General features: G+C 51.3%; 1 protein-coding gene across 1 annotated transcript in view; it reads left to right on the forward strand.

Moving 5' to 3' along the window:
- Positions 1-10,030: 10,030 nt before the first annotated feature.
- Positions 10,031-15,472, forward strand: part of AR (androgen receptor) — a 60,925-nt gene continuing 55,483 nt past the window's right edge. The window contains exon 1 of the mRNA XM_059824279.1: positions 10,031-11,019. Coding sequence (XP_059680262.1) covers positions 10,031-11,019 — 989 coding nt within the window. The remainder of the gene's footprint in view (positions 11,020-15,472) is intronic.

Genomic DNA, 15,472 nt, shown 5'->3' on the forward strand with positions numbered 1-15,472 from the left:
ACGGTTCTGTGAGAGAAGGTGGGAATTTCAATCCAGTTCCAGGGGTGATATCTTGGCAAATACCACTGATGGGCTGACACTAATTTGAAATTCTTCCGGACAGTTGAGTGTTTTAGAGTATTAATAAGTTGTAAATGTTAATGAAACTATCGTGTTCATTAGAATTGCTTCTTTTTTCCTTTTTTTAAAAAAAAAAGTTTTTCCAGTACCTCCAGTGCCAGTTTCAGTGAGAGGCAACTCACTGACTGTGGCCAAGGGAATGAACTTGCTATCAAGGAGAGCTGACCCCTGGTGAGTATGTGGGCGAGCATAGGGGAAGCCTGCACCATCGTATGGCACCTATTTTCCTATTTTCTCCATTGCTTTTGGCTGTACACTCTTACTCACCCTTCAAATCTGCACCCAGCCCACTGCTCAAACTGGAGCTTTGCCAATTACATGGAGCAAAAGTTGCAGAGTCTCGAATCTTGGTTTTTAAACTGCTAGGATTGGGGGGTAGGATAGGTGCAGGGGAAGAGGAACTATTTGCAAGCTCTTCTTCAGACCCCTCCTAAACTGCCATGTCCAAGTTTCCCCTGTAGAACTGCAGAATTGTGTTTTTAAATAGTCACAGTCTTGAGCCAGTGCCCAATAATTCTCCTCAACCAAAGAGCTCTCCACATTTCAGCGGCACCGCTGGCTTCAGTGGGTGGGTGTCGTTTAGGGGGATGAATCCTGAGGGCAGCAAGTGAATACACGAGTAAGACCAGGACAGAGCTGCCATTCAGAAGGACTCAATTTAAGACCAAACAAACCAGCACTGGATGCTGTTTCTGTTACTTATACCCCAAAGAGCAAACGCCTGTCACACTGTCTTTACATTGTTTTCTGCTATGGCAAGTTCCACTGCAAATCACTGAAATACAGAAAAACCTTCCCACAGAAGGTAATAAGATTTCCCTCACTGTGAAAGGCCCTTATCCAACAAAGCATGGTGGACACACACTGAGTTTTAAGCATAGAAGCTCCATAGACTTGAACAGTTCTTTTGTCTAAAGTTAACAGCATACGAGTGCTATTTGCTATACCAGGGCCTAAATGATTTGAAATGAGATGGCTACTGCAATTTTCGGTTCCTGAAATCTTGATGATAAAATCTAAAGTATTCAAACAAGAACTATGATTTCAGTGCTTAAGCTGAAATAGAAATTTTACAGACAAGTTTTGAACAAATTTCTTGCAGTTAGTTTAAAAGCAGAAGTTTTAAAAGCATTTTTGTATGCTGTAGACAGGCACAATCAGCTCACTGAAGATGTGTGACTTCGTGGTAGAAAAAAACTGAAAATTGTATACAATAACATTTTCTGACTGTGGTCAGAGTGGCAGAAGAAGCTGTCTAATTTCCTATGACAGTCACATTCAAGAATAACTAACCATCCTCAATTTACTGTCTGTTGTCCTTTAGCACAGCCTGAAGAGTATTTATAGCTGTTGCCCTACTGTATCTACAGCGCATTAAACATTCTGAGCCCGATTCTAATATACGGGGTTGCACTGAGTAGCCCTGCAATCACCTCCTTGGAGTAAGTTCCTACAGCGTAAGACAGTCAGAATCTAACTCTCACCTATCCAGGTACTAAGAATCCGCTGCCAAATCATACTCTAACGTGGTTAAGTCATATAAAAGGGAAAGGCTAATAAGATGAAGATTCCTAGTTAATACAATTAGAAGAGGCATCCCAAAGGATTTTATTACTGAAGCAGTTGCAGCATATAGTTAGCTCTGTATATGATTACATATATAAATACTGGGAACCCCCCTTCAATCAGTGGAGGCCAGTCCCAGCTCTCAGTACATACCATCTTTTATAGGCTGGCGTTACTGGCATTTCCTTGTCACAGTGTTTAATTTTACCTGTAAGGCAATTCTCTCAGCCAGCTAAAATACTGGGCAAGGATGAGAATCTATTTTAAATTTGCAAAGCTGGCATCTCAGTTGCAAACTGCGCCTTATCCACATATGGATAACCTTCCGGTGCAATCATTTCCACTGCAACACCCAACAAGCTTATATCAAGCTACTGCAGGAAACCCCTGTGCTGTTCTCTTCCTCCCATTCTGAAAAGTCAATGCCTCCTTGATCTTTCTAGGGATGAGCAATTGTATATTGTCTCTAGAGAGCGTTTTCATCAGTTATAAAACTCCTGATCTAATTCAGCTGCTTGCCAGGGAGAGCCTCCTTGAAGAACTACCTCCTCTGACTTTCAAGAGAAGGTGTACGTTCCAGATGAATAAAATTAAGTCTCTGCAGAGACATTTTCACTGTCGCACCAAACAGAAGTAGCAGGTAATCGGGTCTGACTGGCTTTTGCCTCCACGGGCTAAGAATCCGCCTGGCTGCCCACCTCGCTGCTGGCGATTTTCCCCCACCTTCCTCTTGCCCTCTCCCGCAGATGGTGACCGGGTGGTCCTGCCGAGGCTTCTCCTGAGGGGTGCTGTGGGTCAGAGGACAGCCCAAGCATTTCAGGTAGGGTAACAGAAGGCAGGATTTCGGGAACTGAACTTTTTGGTAAGGCTTCAAAATGGTAAATGCTAATAAGGGCTGGAAGAGTCAAGCTTTTAACTTTGTGAGCCTGTAGGTATTATTGAAAACAATGCCAAAAGCCCCTCTGCTATCAGTAATGCAGAAAACAAGCTACAGAAAGAATGTAGGACATGAGTATGGAACAGCTGGAGTGGTGCTATCAACACGGTGATGGATTTCGCCTTACTGTCAGCAACGAATTTTTGTGGCTAATAACCTACATTTTCTTTTTAAAGCACCTTCCATGGACAAGTGAGCTCAGTCATTAAGATGTGAATATGGCTGGGGTTCTAAAGGGCACAATAATAGTATAAATATTGTCATGCTTTTGGTTTTAACATAATTAACCTTTTTTTTCAATTTTAACTGTTCTCCTGAGGTCTGCAACACTAAATAAAAGCATGAAAATGGAAAGAGAGAAGTTGTTCACTTACTTCTTTTTCATGGGAGGCACAGTGCTGGGAAGAGGAGGAGGGAAGGAGGCCCTTGCTTGGAGAGGAGGTGGTGTGGCAGGAGGCTGGAGGATGTGGGGAGTGCTTGGGTGGGTTCTCAGCAGAAGGGGAGAGACCAGCAAATCTGAGTTTCAGAATAATCCCAGCTGCTCTGCTGACTCTGCCCAGGGGCTCCATAGTGCCCGAGGCCAACCCCCACACAGCACACGGTGCTACGAACCACAGGGACACTGGGAAGTGCACGGGTGGTTTGATAAAGCATGCTTAAAAGCTGGGAATTAAAGTAGATATTTAATCCCTTCTGTCTGTGTCTTTATGCACAAGCAGCTCCAGCAGTGAAGGAAGCTGCACGTGGGTTTCCGTCCAAGGTACTGGAAGCAAACGCTGCTCTTGCAGAAGCCAAGGGACAACGTGTCGCTGGAAGTCCTGCCCGTCCCTCTGGCAGTGCTGGAGCCCAGGCGGTGTCTTCTTCCTCTAATCGGGAAGGACCAGTCAGGAAGTGATGGTACACAAAAAAAAGTATGCTTTATAGAGTTACATTTTGTTCCTGCAGGATCCGCTCTCACTCCTTTCGCCAACTGATGCCTAACGAGAAGAGCTACCCGCTGTTGGAAACCAAGGGGGCACGAGGGTACGGACAGAAAGCGTAACCGGATGGCTGACAAGAGGTAGCAGCATCCTTAGGAGAGGTACAACAAGCTTGTATAAGTACTAAAACAGAAGCTATAGGAATACAATATAGCTAACACGAGACTGGTTTCTAAGTCCTGAAGGTTTTTATGTCAAATTTTCATGTATTCTATTTGGGTAAACCTTCTGTTAATCTAACATCAGTAATAAGTAATTGGTTATGTGAAATCCTTTTTAATTTTAGCACTGTAAGGGGTATACTGCCTTGTAGCCAAAGAGATCCTAATTATATGCTTGGTCTCTATGGAGCAAGTTCAATAAATCCAGCTGTATGGTAACAATAAAGGTTTTTAGCATGAAGTAAATGAAGTAACAGTTGGCTTCCGTTTTCTTGGATATCTTTAAGATGTGCCTAACTTCAAGGCAAGATGAATGTGTTCTTTCTAAATATTTTTAATGGAGAAACTGCTTGTAAGATATGTATAGCTGAAATAACAAAATACATGCAAACTGATTTTTTAAATTAAAAGAATAAAGAAAAATATCTTTAAGTTTTTAGAAATGGATTCCTTTATTAAAATGTCTATTTTGTGTTGCAAGTCATGCAAGTGTACATAGTGCACTGCACTAATCTCTTCTCATCTCAAACATCCAAACAAACAGGTAAACTTACATCTTGTTTTACAGCTAAGCACATGGTTACCTCATTCAGTTACTTTTTATTTTCTATTCAATGCACATACAACTCGCTGGTTACCTAAATAACTTGTATTCTACCGCACAGGTCAGGCTAGTAGAAGGTTAATCAATATCAGGAGTTTTAATTCTCTATTTGGGTAAGAGAAATGAACCGCAAACATTGAACTTGTTCAGCATTTTTTCAGATTTTTCTTAACATTTATTACATTAAAAAACAGTGAATGAAATACTTCTTAATTATAATGTGATTACTCCTTTTATTTGTGTGCTATATTTAAAATCAGTTAAAACATACATGCAGAATTTGAAGATAATTTTTACAGTTAAAGAAAATGCTATTAAATTCTGAGCATGTAAAAACTTTATTATTTAAACGTAAAAAAGTATTTTATTAGATAAATATAGTGCTATCCACATGTAATGCATCGCATCGACTGCACACAGTCCCCGTCTCCTTCCTGATTTTAGAAGTAGTAGCTCTCATCCATCCACATCCCATTTTGACCATAGGATAGAAACAGGAGGGTTTTCCTGCCTTTCACAGCTTTGAGCGCATGAGTTGCTGACCTGGACTAGTTGAACGAACTAAAATGAAAAATTCCCTCTGACCCTTAATAAGACACTTGGAAATGATGGTTTAACTTTTCAGTAAACTTTAATCTTAGGTGCTCGTGTAGTGATTTCCAGCAGGCAAATGACAAAAATTCCTCTATGATCCTGGGAGCAAATGCGGAGAATAATATTATGATGTTTTCATGTTTAATTTAACTTAACTATATTAAGTTTAGGCATGGACCTAGGGTCTCAATGTTTAAAAACATTTAATCAATATGCATTTAGTTTGCATCAGTAAGCCACCCATAAATTAAAGGAAAATTTGATGCTTCTCTTAAAATCATTGTACGCACTTCACCTATTTTATTTTTGAAACATCTCCTTTATTTGCATCTCCTCACCCCCCGCCCCACTGTACAAATCCACATCTCTCTGAATGCCAGGTACTACCATGCCGATACGCTACTCACATATGTAGAAGAACAAAACACGCTAACAGCTGTGCCTCCTTCTGACCACACAGAACCGAAAACAGAGGCGGCAGATCTTTGCAGCGCCCGGAACCGAGGGAAGAGCCTTGCAGCAGCAGCTGGGGCACGCCGAGACCTTCAGCAGCGCGGCCAGCAGCGGGGCCGCGCTGGACCCGCAGGCACACGGCTGCTCGCTGCCTGGTCCCCCTCCATGCGCAACAGATGCTGCCAGCTCCCCAAGCCGCTGGGAGTAATGTGCTTGAGCAACACCTTCCTCCTACCGCATCGCCCCCCTTCCTTTCCCCCTCTTCTCTCAGCATGAAGCCGCGATAAACTGAAGGAACATATGCTACCAAATATTCAGATAAGCCCATCGTGCTGGATTTTCCTTTGAGTCATTATTTTATAATGAAAGCCACATGTACCTCCGTTAGAATGGAACTGGTTTGTGAAAATATATCTGTTTTCACTGATGGCTAATTTTCCATCTAAAGGATGTATTGCCCAGTTAGAAAAATAAGCGGCTGTGGGGAGATGGCTGAGCGGGGCAGGGCCCTGCGCTGGCAGCCCCCGAGGAGCCGTGGGCAGAACTCGGCCCCGCGCAGGGCCCGTGCCACCGGCCAGGCGGCACTCGGCTTCGCTCTGTCAGAACAGCCGATACGTCTGTACCTCTCTCCAAACGTATTTATCTGATTTAAACCACAGTACTCTTAGATCAGATGTCAACCCTGAGTACTGAGTTTAATGTTATTTTACGTAACAGAAGACAACGTATTATAATTCTTACACTCAGATTTAATGAATAAAACCAAATACCACTGGAACATTAGAAAAGGACGCTTCAGTACTTGTGAGACAGTAAAGCGAAACAAAATACTTTCAGCCCGCCTTAACATTTTAGCAATAAAATGCGATCAAATGCATGAATAGCGCAGCCTCAACCACTGACAGCCGTGCGTAAGGTCCAAGCAAACAATCCGGTAACACGTTCTTCAACTTCTTTCTGAAGAACAGCACAGACTCATTTCAGAGAAGGGCACTTTTCTGAAACATGCGTAGGCTCATGCTGCTCCTCATTTTTCACTAATTTGATAATAAAAACTACAGCTTAGCTTGTACACAGAAAAAACATACTTTTGCGTAAGTTTTGCCTGGTCTTTCCATAAACGATGCCTATTTTACTGTGTTACAATATAGCTCTCGGAATTTAAGATGTAAGCTGAGATTGTGGTTGACTTCTAAACTGCAGAATGTGATTTTTATGGAAAGGATTTAACTCAGCTTTAAAGAAACTGCTAAAAGATCTTTGAAACACTAAAGAAAGTTACATTTTAATATTTGTAAGATAGTAACTGCAAGTGAAACACTCTCTGTCCAGAGATCCGGTACAGATTTTTCTTCGTCAACCACGTATAAAGATTAAAATACATGAAGCCTTTAAAAAATAGCATGCGCAGCCATACACACATGCACCCAGAAAATCCATTGGCATTTAATAATTTTTAAAAGAAACATGTGAATACCAGGAAAAGAAAACACTGGCAAGATGCCTTTTCAGGAAATAAATTTAAAAAAAAAAAAGAAAAGAAAAATGACCAGCTTCTTCAAATTTATGTGAAGATCTAATCACAAAATTTCTTCTAAAATAATACATCTTAAGCACATAGCTGATCAGTCAAAACTAAAGTGCCGGCTCTGTAAACTGGGAAGAACATAAACCATTTTGCAGTCTTTCTTTATGTGCCTCTGTTGCGATTAGTGTCTCCCAAACCCCGGCAGCAGACTTCAGACTGGGGGAAAATCCATGCACCCGCAGAATTGCAGAGATAGGAGACTCCCGGAGAACACTGAGAGCAGCAGGGCAGGTACCAACCCGAGAGACAGAGCGCCAGGAGACTCATGCAAAGGCCCGAATATATCCGATCTCAGACAGAAAAGGCTGTTTGAACACAAGTCTAAGGTGTACCTGGGTCTTCACAGCTCGTGGTGTTTTCAGTGCGTACGAACTGAGGACATTTCTTCCTTGGTGGGAACAGAGGGGTCAAAAAAAGTTCTCTCGTGGCTTGCCAGAATCGCATGTGTGAATAACCCACTTCTTGTTTGAAACACAAACCCATCTGTTTCTGAAGTGGTATTACACTACATCTCCAGTCCTCTGCTTTTTTCAATACATTTCTTGATGCGAATCACGAGAATCCTCCCCTTGATGTTTTCCAGAGTCCGTATATTTTACTCCGGAGGCTTGACAACTATTGGAGGCTGAAAGAGCAAAGACACTGGAATCTGCATCCACGTGGCAACAGCTAATTTTCCTGGACGGGGTTTTTTTTTGAATCATCTACAGGGGATACCATAATAAGATTCAGTCGTGAATCCTGGGTTTATGCCTCTAGGTTTTCGCCATTGTTTCTGAAGTGCAGAGCAGCTTCACATAAAGCTAGGCCATCATTATTACTGTGTAGCTGGTAGGAAGAGCGAGTTCGTACACTCATCTGTGTCCAAGGAAAAAAAGAAAACGAGGTTCTTTGAACTAATGGTACTAATCTTTCAGAAAATCCAATTAAGGCTTTATACGAGCTTTCTGAGAAGCGATGCACACAACCTTATTTCTGCAGGAGATGCTTCCCTCACAAGCCTACCCCATGAAAAGGCATCTTCCCACGCAGGTATGTGAAGAGCAATTTGTAACGTGGCTAACACGCGGCCACACAAATGTCCTCCTTGTCTCTACGGGTTTCTTGCATCCCTGCAAAACACCTCCGCAATCCTCTCCCATCGTGTTCCCTTTCCTCATACCTGGAGCTGCGCTCATGGTGCCCGCAGGCTGGGCTGCACCCGAGTTCCCGGGCCCACGCTGAGCTTCAGCCGGGCCCGTCTCTAGTGATGCAGGTGGGATCGCTGAGACCCACAAATGTTTAAATAGGCACTCTGCACATACATCACAGTATGTCCCTCTATTTTTACCTTTTCAGGTTTTAGCTGCGCTTTTTTGTTATTTTAGGGGCTATATTACTTGTCATTAAACCCCAGCTTGGTGTTTCATCCATACCGAAAGCCTACAAGGTTTCTCCATATATCGTCTTCCTCACCCATGGCCAGGACGAGCTGGGCGCAGCCCTGGGCCCAGCACCACCCGGGTACGGGCAGCCCCTGCCCGCTGCCTTCCTGCCCCACCGGCACCAGCTATCGGTGAGGTCCATGGGGCGGGCAGCGACGCCGTCCTCACCTTGTGCACCAACCCTTTGCCTTCTCCAGCTACTTTGCTGATGGGAGGTGGGGTTCTCTGGCCACTCAGGCAGCATGGAGGACACTGCCAAATTGTACTTGGCTGTGCTCAGTTTTTTATCTTCTACGGCCTGTAAAAATGCTTTTAAAAGGCTGGACGTGATTCTTCATTTTCCCGACTGGCTCCACTTCTCCACTTGCAACAAATTGTTACTTTTTTCCCTTTGTCTCCAAAGGGCTTGATATTAATTGGCTTATTTTAACCTATCTCAAATGAGTGTGCTTCCCTTACCAGGTTGCCTAGGGGTGGTGCCTACTAGAAGTTGCTTTAGGACTGTTACTACGGGGCCAGTAAGGGGAGCTCAAGTCTTGCTTATGGTGGGTCCTACACTAATTATGCCTGCTAGCTAGGTCTTTTTCAACCTTGTGCGTGACCAGAGCGGTGGCACGCACGCACAAGATGCTCGGGCTTGCCGTTTCTTGCTGGTGGCGGGTGGGGATTATGGCAAGATGTGGCGCAGAGGAAAGTGGGAGCAAACTCTCCCACTTGGCGAGGGGAGAAGTGCAAGGTGTGGGGTGCTGAGTGAGACAGACCCCCGTCGCCAGGCCCAGCTGAAGAAGGTGTCGAGCAGCGACCCCGCCAGCGCACAAGGAGAAGGAGCGGCTGTTCCGCTGAATTCCGCCCCGCTGCGTGCACCGCGCGAGCTGCGAGCCCGCGCAGCGGGGAGAGCGAGCGCAGCCGCCCAGGCAGAGGGGCCAGCCCGGGCCGCGGACCGCCCGCCTCGGCAGCCGGGACCGCCCGCCCGCCCCTCCACCGCCCCGCCCCGGCCCGGCCGCGCCCGCCGGCGGGAGGGGAGCCGGGGCAGCCGCGGCCGCGCCCCCGCCCCGCCCCGCCCCGCTCCGCCCCGCCCCGCCCCGCTCCGCCCGCCCGGCCGGCGGGGCGCCGAGCCCAGAAATTGCGGCGAAAGCCGGCGGCGGCGCTGCGGCTCCGCGGGCCGCGCTGCTCCGCTCCGGGGCCGCCCCGCGGGGCTCCGCTCGCCGCCCCCGCCGCCGGAGGGGGAGCCGAGGGCAGGGCGGGCGCCGCTCCCCTCCGCGGCGGGTTACCGGATTAATCATTGCAGAGCCCCTGGGCAGCGCCGGCGGCGCGGGGCGGGCTCCTCCGCCGCGCCTCCTTCCCCCGCTGCCTGCCTCCCGCTCGCCCCGCGCCGCCGCTCACACGGAGCGCAGGCAGCTGCCCGCGGCGGCCGCGCCCGCCCGCTCCCCCGGCTCCAACTTTTCCTGCCTGTTGCGCGCAGCGAGCATCCCGCCCGCCGCCGCTCCGGCGGGGATGAGCGCCGCGGGGCAGCGCCGCCGCTAGCCGGGGGGGGCGGCTGCCGCGGGTCTCCGCCCGCGCCTCGCCTGCCGCTGCCGTGCGCGCTGCCCCGAGCTCGGCGGGCATGGAGGTGCAGCTGGGGGTCGGCCGCGTCTACCCGCGGGCGGGGGGCCGGACCTTCCGCGGGGCTTTTCAGACCTTCTTCCAGAGCGTCTGCGAGGCTTTCCAGGCGCCGCGGGAGGAGCCGGGCACCAGCCAGCAGCCGCCGGCGTGCGCGCCCTGCCCGCCGAGCCCCCGGCCGCCGCCGGGCTCGCCCGCCTTCCTGCCGCCCCAGGAGCCCCGCGGCGCCGCCAAGGCGCTGCCGGCCGGCGGCCCCGCCGCGGGCTCGCCCTTCCCCTGCGCCGGCGAGCTGAGGGAGCTGCTGTGCGAGGCGGGCGCGCTGCCGCTGCTGCCGCCGCCCGAGGCCGAGCCGGCGCCCAAGGAGGACCCGCTGGGCGACAGCGCCAAGCAGCTCTGCAGGGCCGTGTCCGCCTCCATGGGCCTGGCGCTGGAGGCGCTGGAGGTGCCGGGCGAGCCGCTGCCCCGCGAGGACTGCATGTTCGCGCTGCCGGCCGGGCCGCCCCGCGCCCCGCGCCCGGCCGGCGGGGACCCGCCGGAGCCGCCGCCCGCCCCGGCCGCCTTCGCGGGCGCCGAGGCCGCGCTGGCCGTCGGCGCGCCCGCCGGGCCGGGGCTCTACCGCGGCTCGCCGGGGCCCGCGGCGCGGCCGCCCCCCGCCTTCAGCCTGGCGCCGCCGCCCGCCCGCGTCAAGCTGGAGAGCCCGCCGGGGCCGGCGGCGGGAGGCGGCTGGGGCGCCCCGTGCCGCTACGGCGCCGAGATGGCCCCGCCGGGCCCCGCGCCGCCCTGGCCCGCCTTCTTCGCCGAGGAGGGGCAGCTCTACGGGCCCTGCGCCGAGCCGCCCGCCGGGCCCTTCGGCTGCGGGCGCGGGCCGGCCGCCGAGACCGCCGACTTCCCCGGCGACGCCTGGTACCCGGCGGGCCGGCCGCCCTTCGCCGCCCCCGCCGCCTGCATCAAGAGCGAGCTGGGACCCTGGGCCGAGGGCTACGGCGACGTCCGGTGAGTACCCGCGTCCCGCACCGCGCATCCCGCCGGCGCCCCGCCGGCGCCGGAGTCCCGCACCCCGCATCCTGCATCCCGCCGGCGCCCCGCCGGCGCCGGAGTCCCGCACCGCGCGCCCCGCCGGCGCCGGAGTCCCGCGTCCCGCACCCCGCACCCTGCATCCCGCCGGCGCCGGAGTCCCGCATCCCGCACCGCGCGCCCCGCCGGCGCCGGAGTCCCGCATCCCGCACCGCGCGCCCCGCCGGCGCCGGAGTCCCGCATCCCGCACCGCGCGCCCCGCCGGCGCCGGAGTCCCGCACCCTGCATCCTGCATCCCGCACCGCGCGTCCCGCCGGCGCCGGAGTCCCGCACCCCGCATCCTGCATCCCGCCGGCGCCCCACGTCCCGCCGGCACCAAAAGCCTGCATCCCACATCCTGCCGGCACTCCACGCCCCGCCGGCACCGGAGTCCTGTATCCCGCATCCCGCCGGCACCGGAATCCCCCATCCCGCACCGGGCATCCCGCACCCCGCCGGCTGCCCCGCTGCTTCCCGCAGCTGCCCCAGCAAACGCCGTGCGTCCAGCCCGACTCTGTCCTGGCTGCCCCAGCTCGATTCACCTCTCCGCTGTCGGAGCCTTCCCTTTTACCGAAATGCTGTCACTTGTGATTTACTAAGCAGGATTGTGCCAGAAATACCACGGTCACCTCCCGGTATTCTCTGCCGGCCCCTTAAGGTTAATGGCATTTCCCTCAGTTCCTTACGCGTCTGTTATCCCCCTTCTCTCGGCCGCTGTAAGCGTGCGGGAATCGGGACGCTGCGCTTCAAGCACAGCTGATCTGGAGATGGAGTTAAAATTCTCCCTGCACCTTGCTCTGCCGCGAGCTAGACAAACGGGGAATGAGCTGTGCAGAGCGAGCGGAAACTGCTGAAGGTACAGGCAGAGAAGTACTGCAGGTGCCTTGAAGCTCTTAAGTACAGATGGAAGGTGTGTTTTAAAGTAGAGACAGAAGAGTATTTGGGAATACAGCAGAGGAGGAAAGGTCTATGTGTTTGAGAAGAAGGATTCGATGAGAAGTAATTTTTCCTGGTGGATTAACCTCAAGGAAGGAGATTTACTGTCTCTGTAAAATAGGTATGTGCAAACAGTGGGCACGCTGCATCATCACCTTTCATCCCGGCAAAGCGCATTACTGCGTGAGAGAATTGCTGCAGCTGGTAGAAACGGGAGTGAGAACACGACTGCAAAAGGATTTTGCTGCTGGCTCGGGGTAGCCCCAGCCACAAGTACTGGTACGGCCTCAGCCGGGGTTTGCGTTGTTGGAGTTTCACATCCACGTGCTCACCCTGTGGTAGTCTGTGTGGTGGGAGCAAAGATTAAGAAATGAACAGGTAGATTTTCCCTTAAAATTAGCACAGGGCAAATGCATCACACTCCTGCTTCTGTGCTTGTTTTGCTGCTTTGAAATGCTCACAGCTTTATTCGGGCAGTATAGTAATTGTTACCCACAAAACAGTTTACTTGGGGATTTTATGAAGTTGAGGGCTTGGCAAAAAAACTGGGGTAAAAGTAAGGAAAGATCGAAATGAGCCCAGATGTGAGTGTCGTACTGGCGGCAGGAGCTGTGCATACCTCTGTGTGAGTTCCTCTGGAGTCTGGATAAATCTCTGCTGAAATCAGTGCAGAATGAGCAGGGGTGAATAAAGTTGGAAAAGTTTAACTGTCCAAATGCTGTCAGTAGATGATGCAGGTTTTTGATAGCAGAAGGCTCAGCCTTGTAGTGGTTTATTTGCCTTTGAAGCCCGTGCGATAGAACCCCTCACAGACAGGGAATATCGCGGTAAGGAAAACAGGTTTTGGCTTAAGTGGTGGTCGGCAGGCAGTCGTGTGGGCTGGACCTGGGCAGCAGGTGAATCTTGCCCCAGTCTTGCTTTAGAGGTAAATGTCTCCCTTGTTCCTGTGGGAAGTGCTGTATCCTCCTCTTCCTTGCGGCTCCATTCAGCGTGCTGTGTCCGTGTCCCCGCTTCCCCTGGCACAGGGGCTCCGAGGGGACCTGGGCTGCCGCTGGCAGAGTTCTGCAGGAATCAGTGGAGTCAGAGCTAGTACAGGGAGTTCTTAAAATACAGTTATCTTGTCCTTTGAACTCCGTGCTCATACAGCATTACCCGGCTGCCGCAAGTGAGCGATGGAGTGACAGTATTTATAACCCTCCCTGTGCGCGGATGCAATTCTAAAATGCTGTAAGGAAAGTGGAGTGCTCCTTTGTGGTCTGGCTAAAGCCATAGGGGTTAATTGATGCCAGGTCTCCGTTGACTTTACACTGTGCTGCTTATCAATTCCTGTGGCTTTTAATTTTCTCCTGGATATGCAACAGTGCCGGTGCAAGGACCAGCCTCTGCTGCAGCTGAAGCTGATGGCAGCGGGTCAGGCAGCAGCTCCCCAGGCAGCAGCACTCTCACGGGAAGAGGGTCATGGGAGCTAAACCGCTTTATAGTAAAGTTCCTTCTCCGAAGGGTGGTCTGCCTTGGACCTGTATCCCCTGCCAGCTTCTAGTGCCAGGCGGACACTCCTGCCCTGCGTGGCATTGTGCAGAAAGCTTTGCCCTCAGCCTCGGAAAATGTAGTCTCAGCATTTTCTTTGAGAGGGGTGGAGGGCACTTCTGCGGGCTCCCTGCACCCTCACCAGCCTGAGGGGATCCGCGCCGCACATCCCCGTGCCGCTGCAGTGCTGGCGGTGGCAGCTGCAGACGCAGCCCAGTGTTTGAAGAGGAGTAAGGAGCATTTTAAAGTGTGTTGCTCCTAGTTCTTGCCCTTTTTGAATGGTCCCGCTTTGTGATAGTGGGACCAGATCTCTTCCCTCCAAGGTGAACCTCTCTTCAAAACCCCAGCTCTGCTCTGGTGCGGGCTGAGTCGGGTATAGATCGGTACTTTTGAAGTTAGAGACACCCCCCACACACACACTTTATATGCGCCACTAAAGCATGGACAGTTTCTTAATATTTTGGGGGAGTTCACATTTTCCCTTCATGTAAACTACTGTCGATTTGGGTTTTGGGGTTCCTCGTAGAAGAGTTTACCTCTAAAGCCGTGAGGGAGAGGGGGGCTGGGTTGCTTAAGGGATTGTTAATGGAAAGTCGGGTGCTGGCTTCCACCTCGGTCCGGGACACAGTGCGCACAGCTCCTACAACAAATGCTGTCAACCGCCGGTGGTTGCCTCAGAAGCCAACAGATCCGACGGGACCGAATTAAGGTGCCGTCTTCGCCGTCCCGTGGCGGGGTCAGAGGTCTCCAGGCGCAGGGGGCACGGGTGGGACGGGTGCTTGGAGCAGTGCCGGTGCAGATCCGTAACGGCTGCCTGCCCCTTCGCTTGTGCAGAGGGGGGGTTTGTCTGGGTTTAGAGGCACTGAAACATGACAGAGGAAACAAGGTAGGCATTAAATTTAAGGCTTTTGATGTGGTGTACCTGGTTGTGCCAGTAATGCTTACATATAATTAGCAAATTAATCCAAGCTTTTGTTACACTGTGGACTCATAGCTGTTTATCTTTGTGCTCTGGTTATTGCATAATTATTACCAGCAGTCTTTGAGATGATTAAATAACCTGTTTTAAGAGTGAGATGCAGCATTAATAGAATAAATCCAAGGTTACGGTGTCAAAATGACTTGTAAGACCAAAACACAGCACCAGATAAGTGGTGTAGGCCTATTTGGTTTAAGCTAAGATGGAATCGAAGAAGGAGCTATTACTGAAGCGGTGGAAACAAAGGTGATAAATGAATTTAGGGGGTAATCGGCTCAGAAAAATCTAGCTGTCCATGTAGTTTCAGACATTTTTAAAGTGGCATTTGCTATTCCTACTGTTACCTGTTTGGTGTCCCTGTGTGTGCTGGTTACACCTACCTGCAGATTCCTTTTTTCGGTTCAGTTGTAATCAGCTTGGGCGAGCGCCATGTGTTTATGCATCACCTGGCATAATGGCTATATAATCTTTTTGTGGCCAGCTATGTAATTGTGATACTGCTTACAGATAATGCCTGTAATAATTTCTACCTACTGGAGGAGGAGATAAGATTCTGATAAAAAGATCAAGGGCAGGTTATCGCACTAACAGATGAGACAAGGCAGGAGGCCGTTCTCTGGGCCGCCCTCGCTCCCAGCCCCTGCCCAGCCGCTGTCCGCCCTGCACCCGCCTGGGCACGGCTGTGGCATCCCCTTCCCCAGGAGAGGTCTGGGGGACCCTCAGCTCGGCCCCGTGGGACTCAAAAGCCCTTGGGAAGAGGATGACCCCCCCTCTGCTGTTGTTAGTATGACCTTTCTGCTCAGGCGAATGGTGATATTATGTCAGTATTTCTTTTGAAGGCAAGCCGTGCGTGGAAGAATGCTCTTTCCGAAGCCTGTCCCTCTGGCCACCTTCGCCATATGTACTCGTGGTCCACAGCTGCTGGCATGGATCCATGGACGGCGGACCTCG

The sequence above is a fragment of the Gavia stellata genome, chromosome 14 (assembly GCF_030936135.1).
Source record: "Gavia stellata isolate bGavSte3 chromosome 14, bGavSte3.hap2, whole genome shotgun sequence".
Classification (NCBI taxonomy): Eukaryota; Metazoa; Chordata; class Aves; order Gaviiformes; family Gaviidae; genus Gavia; species Gavia stellata.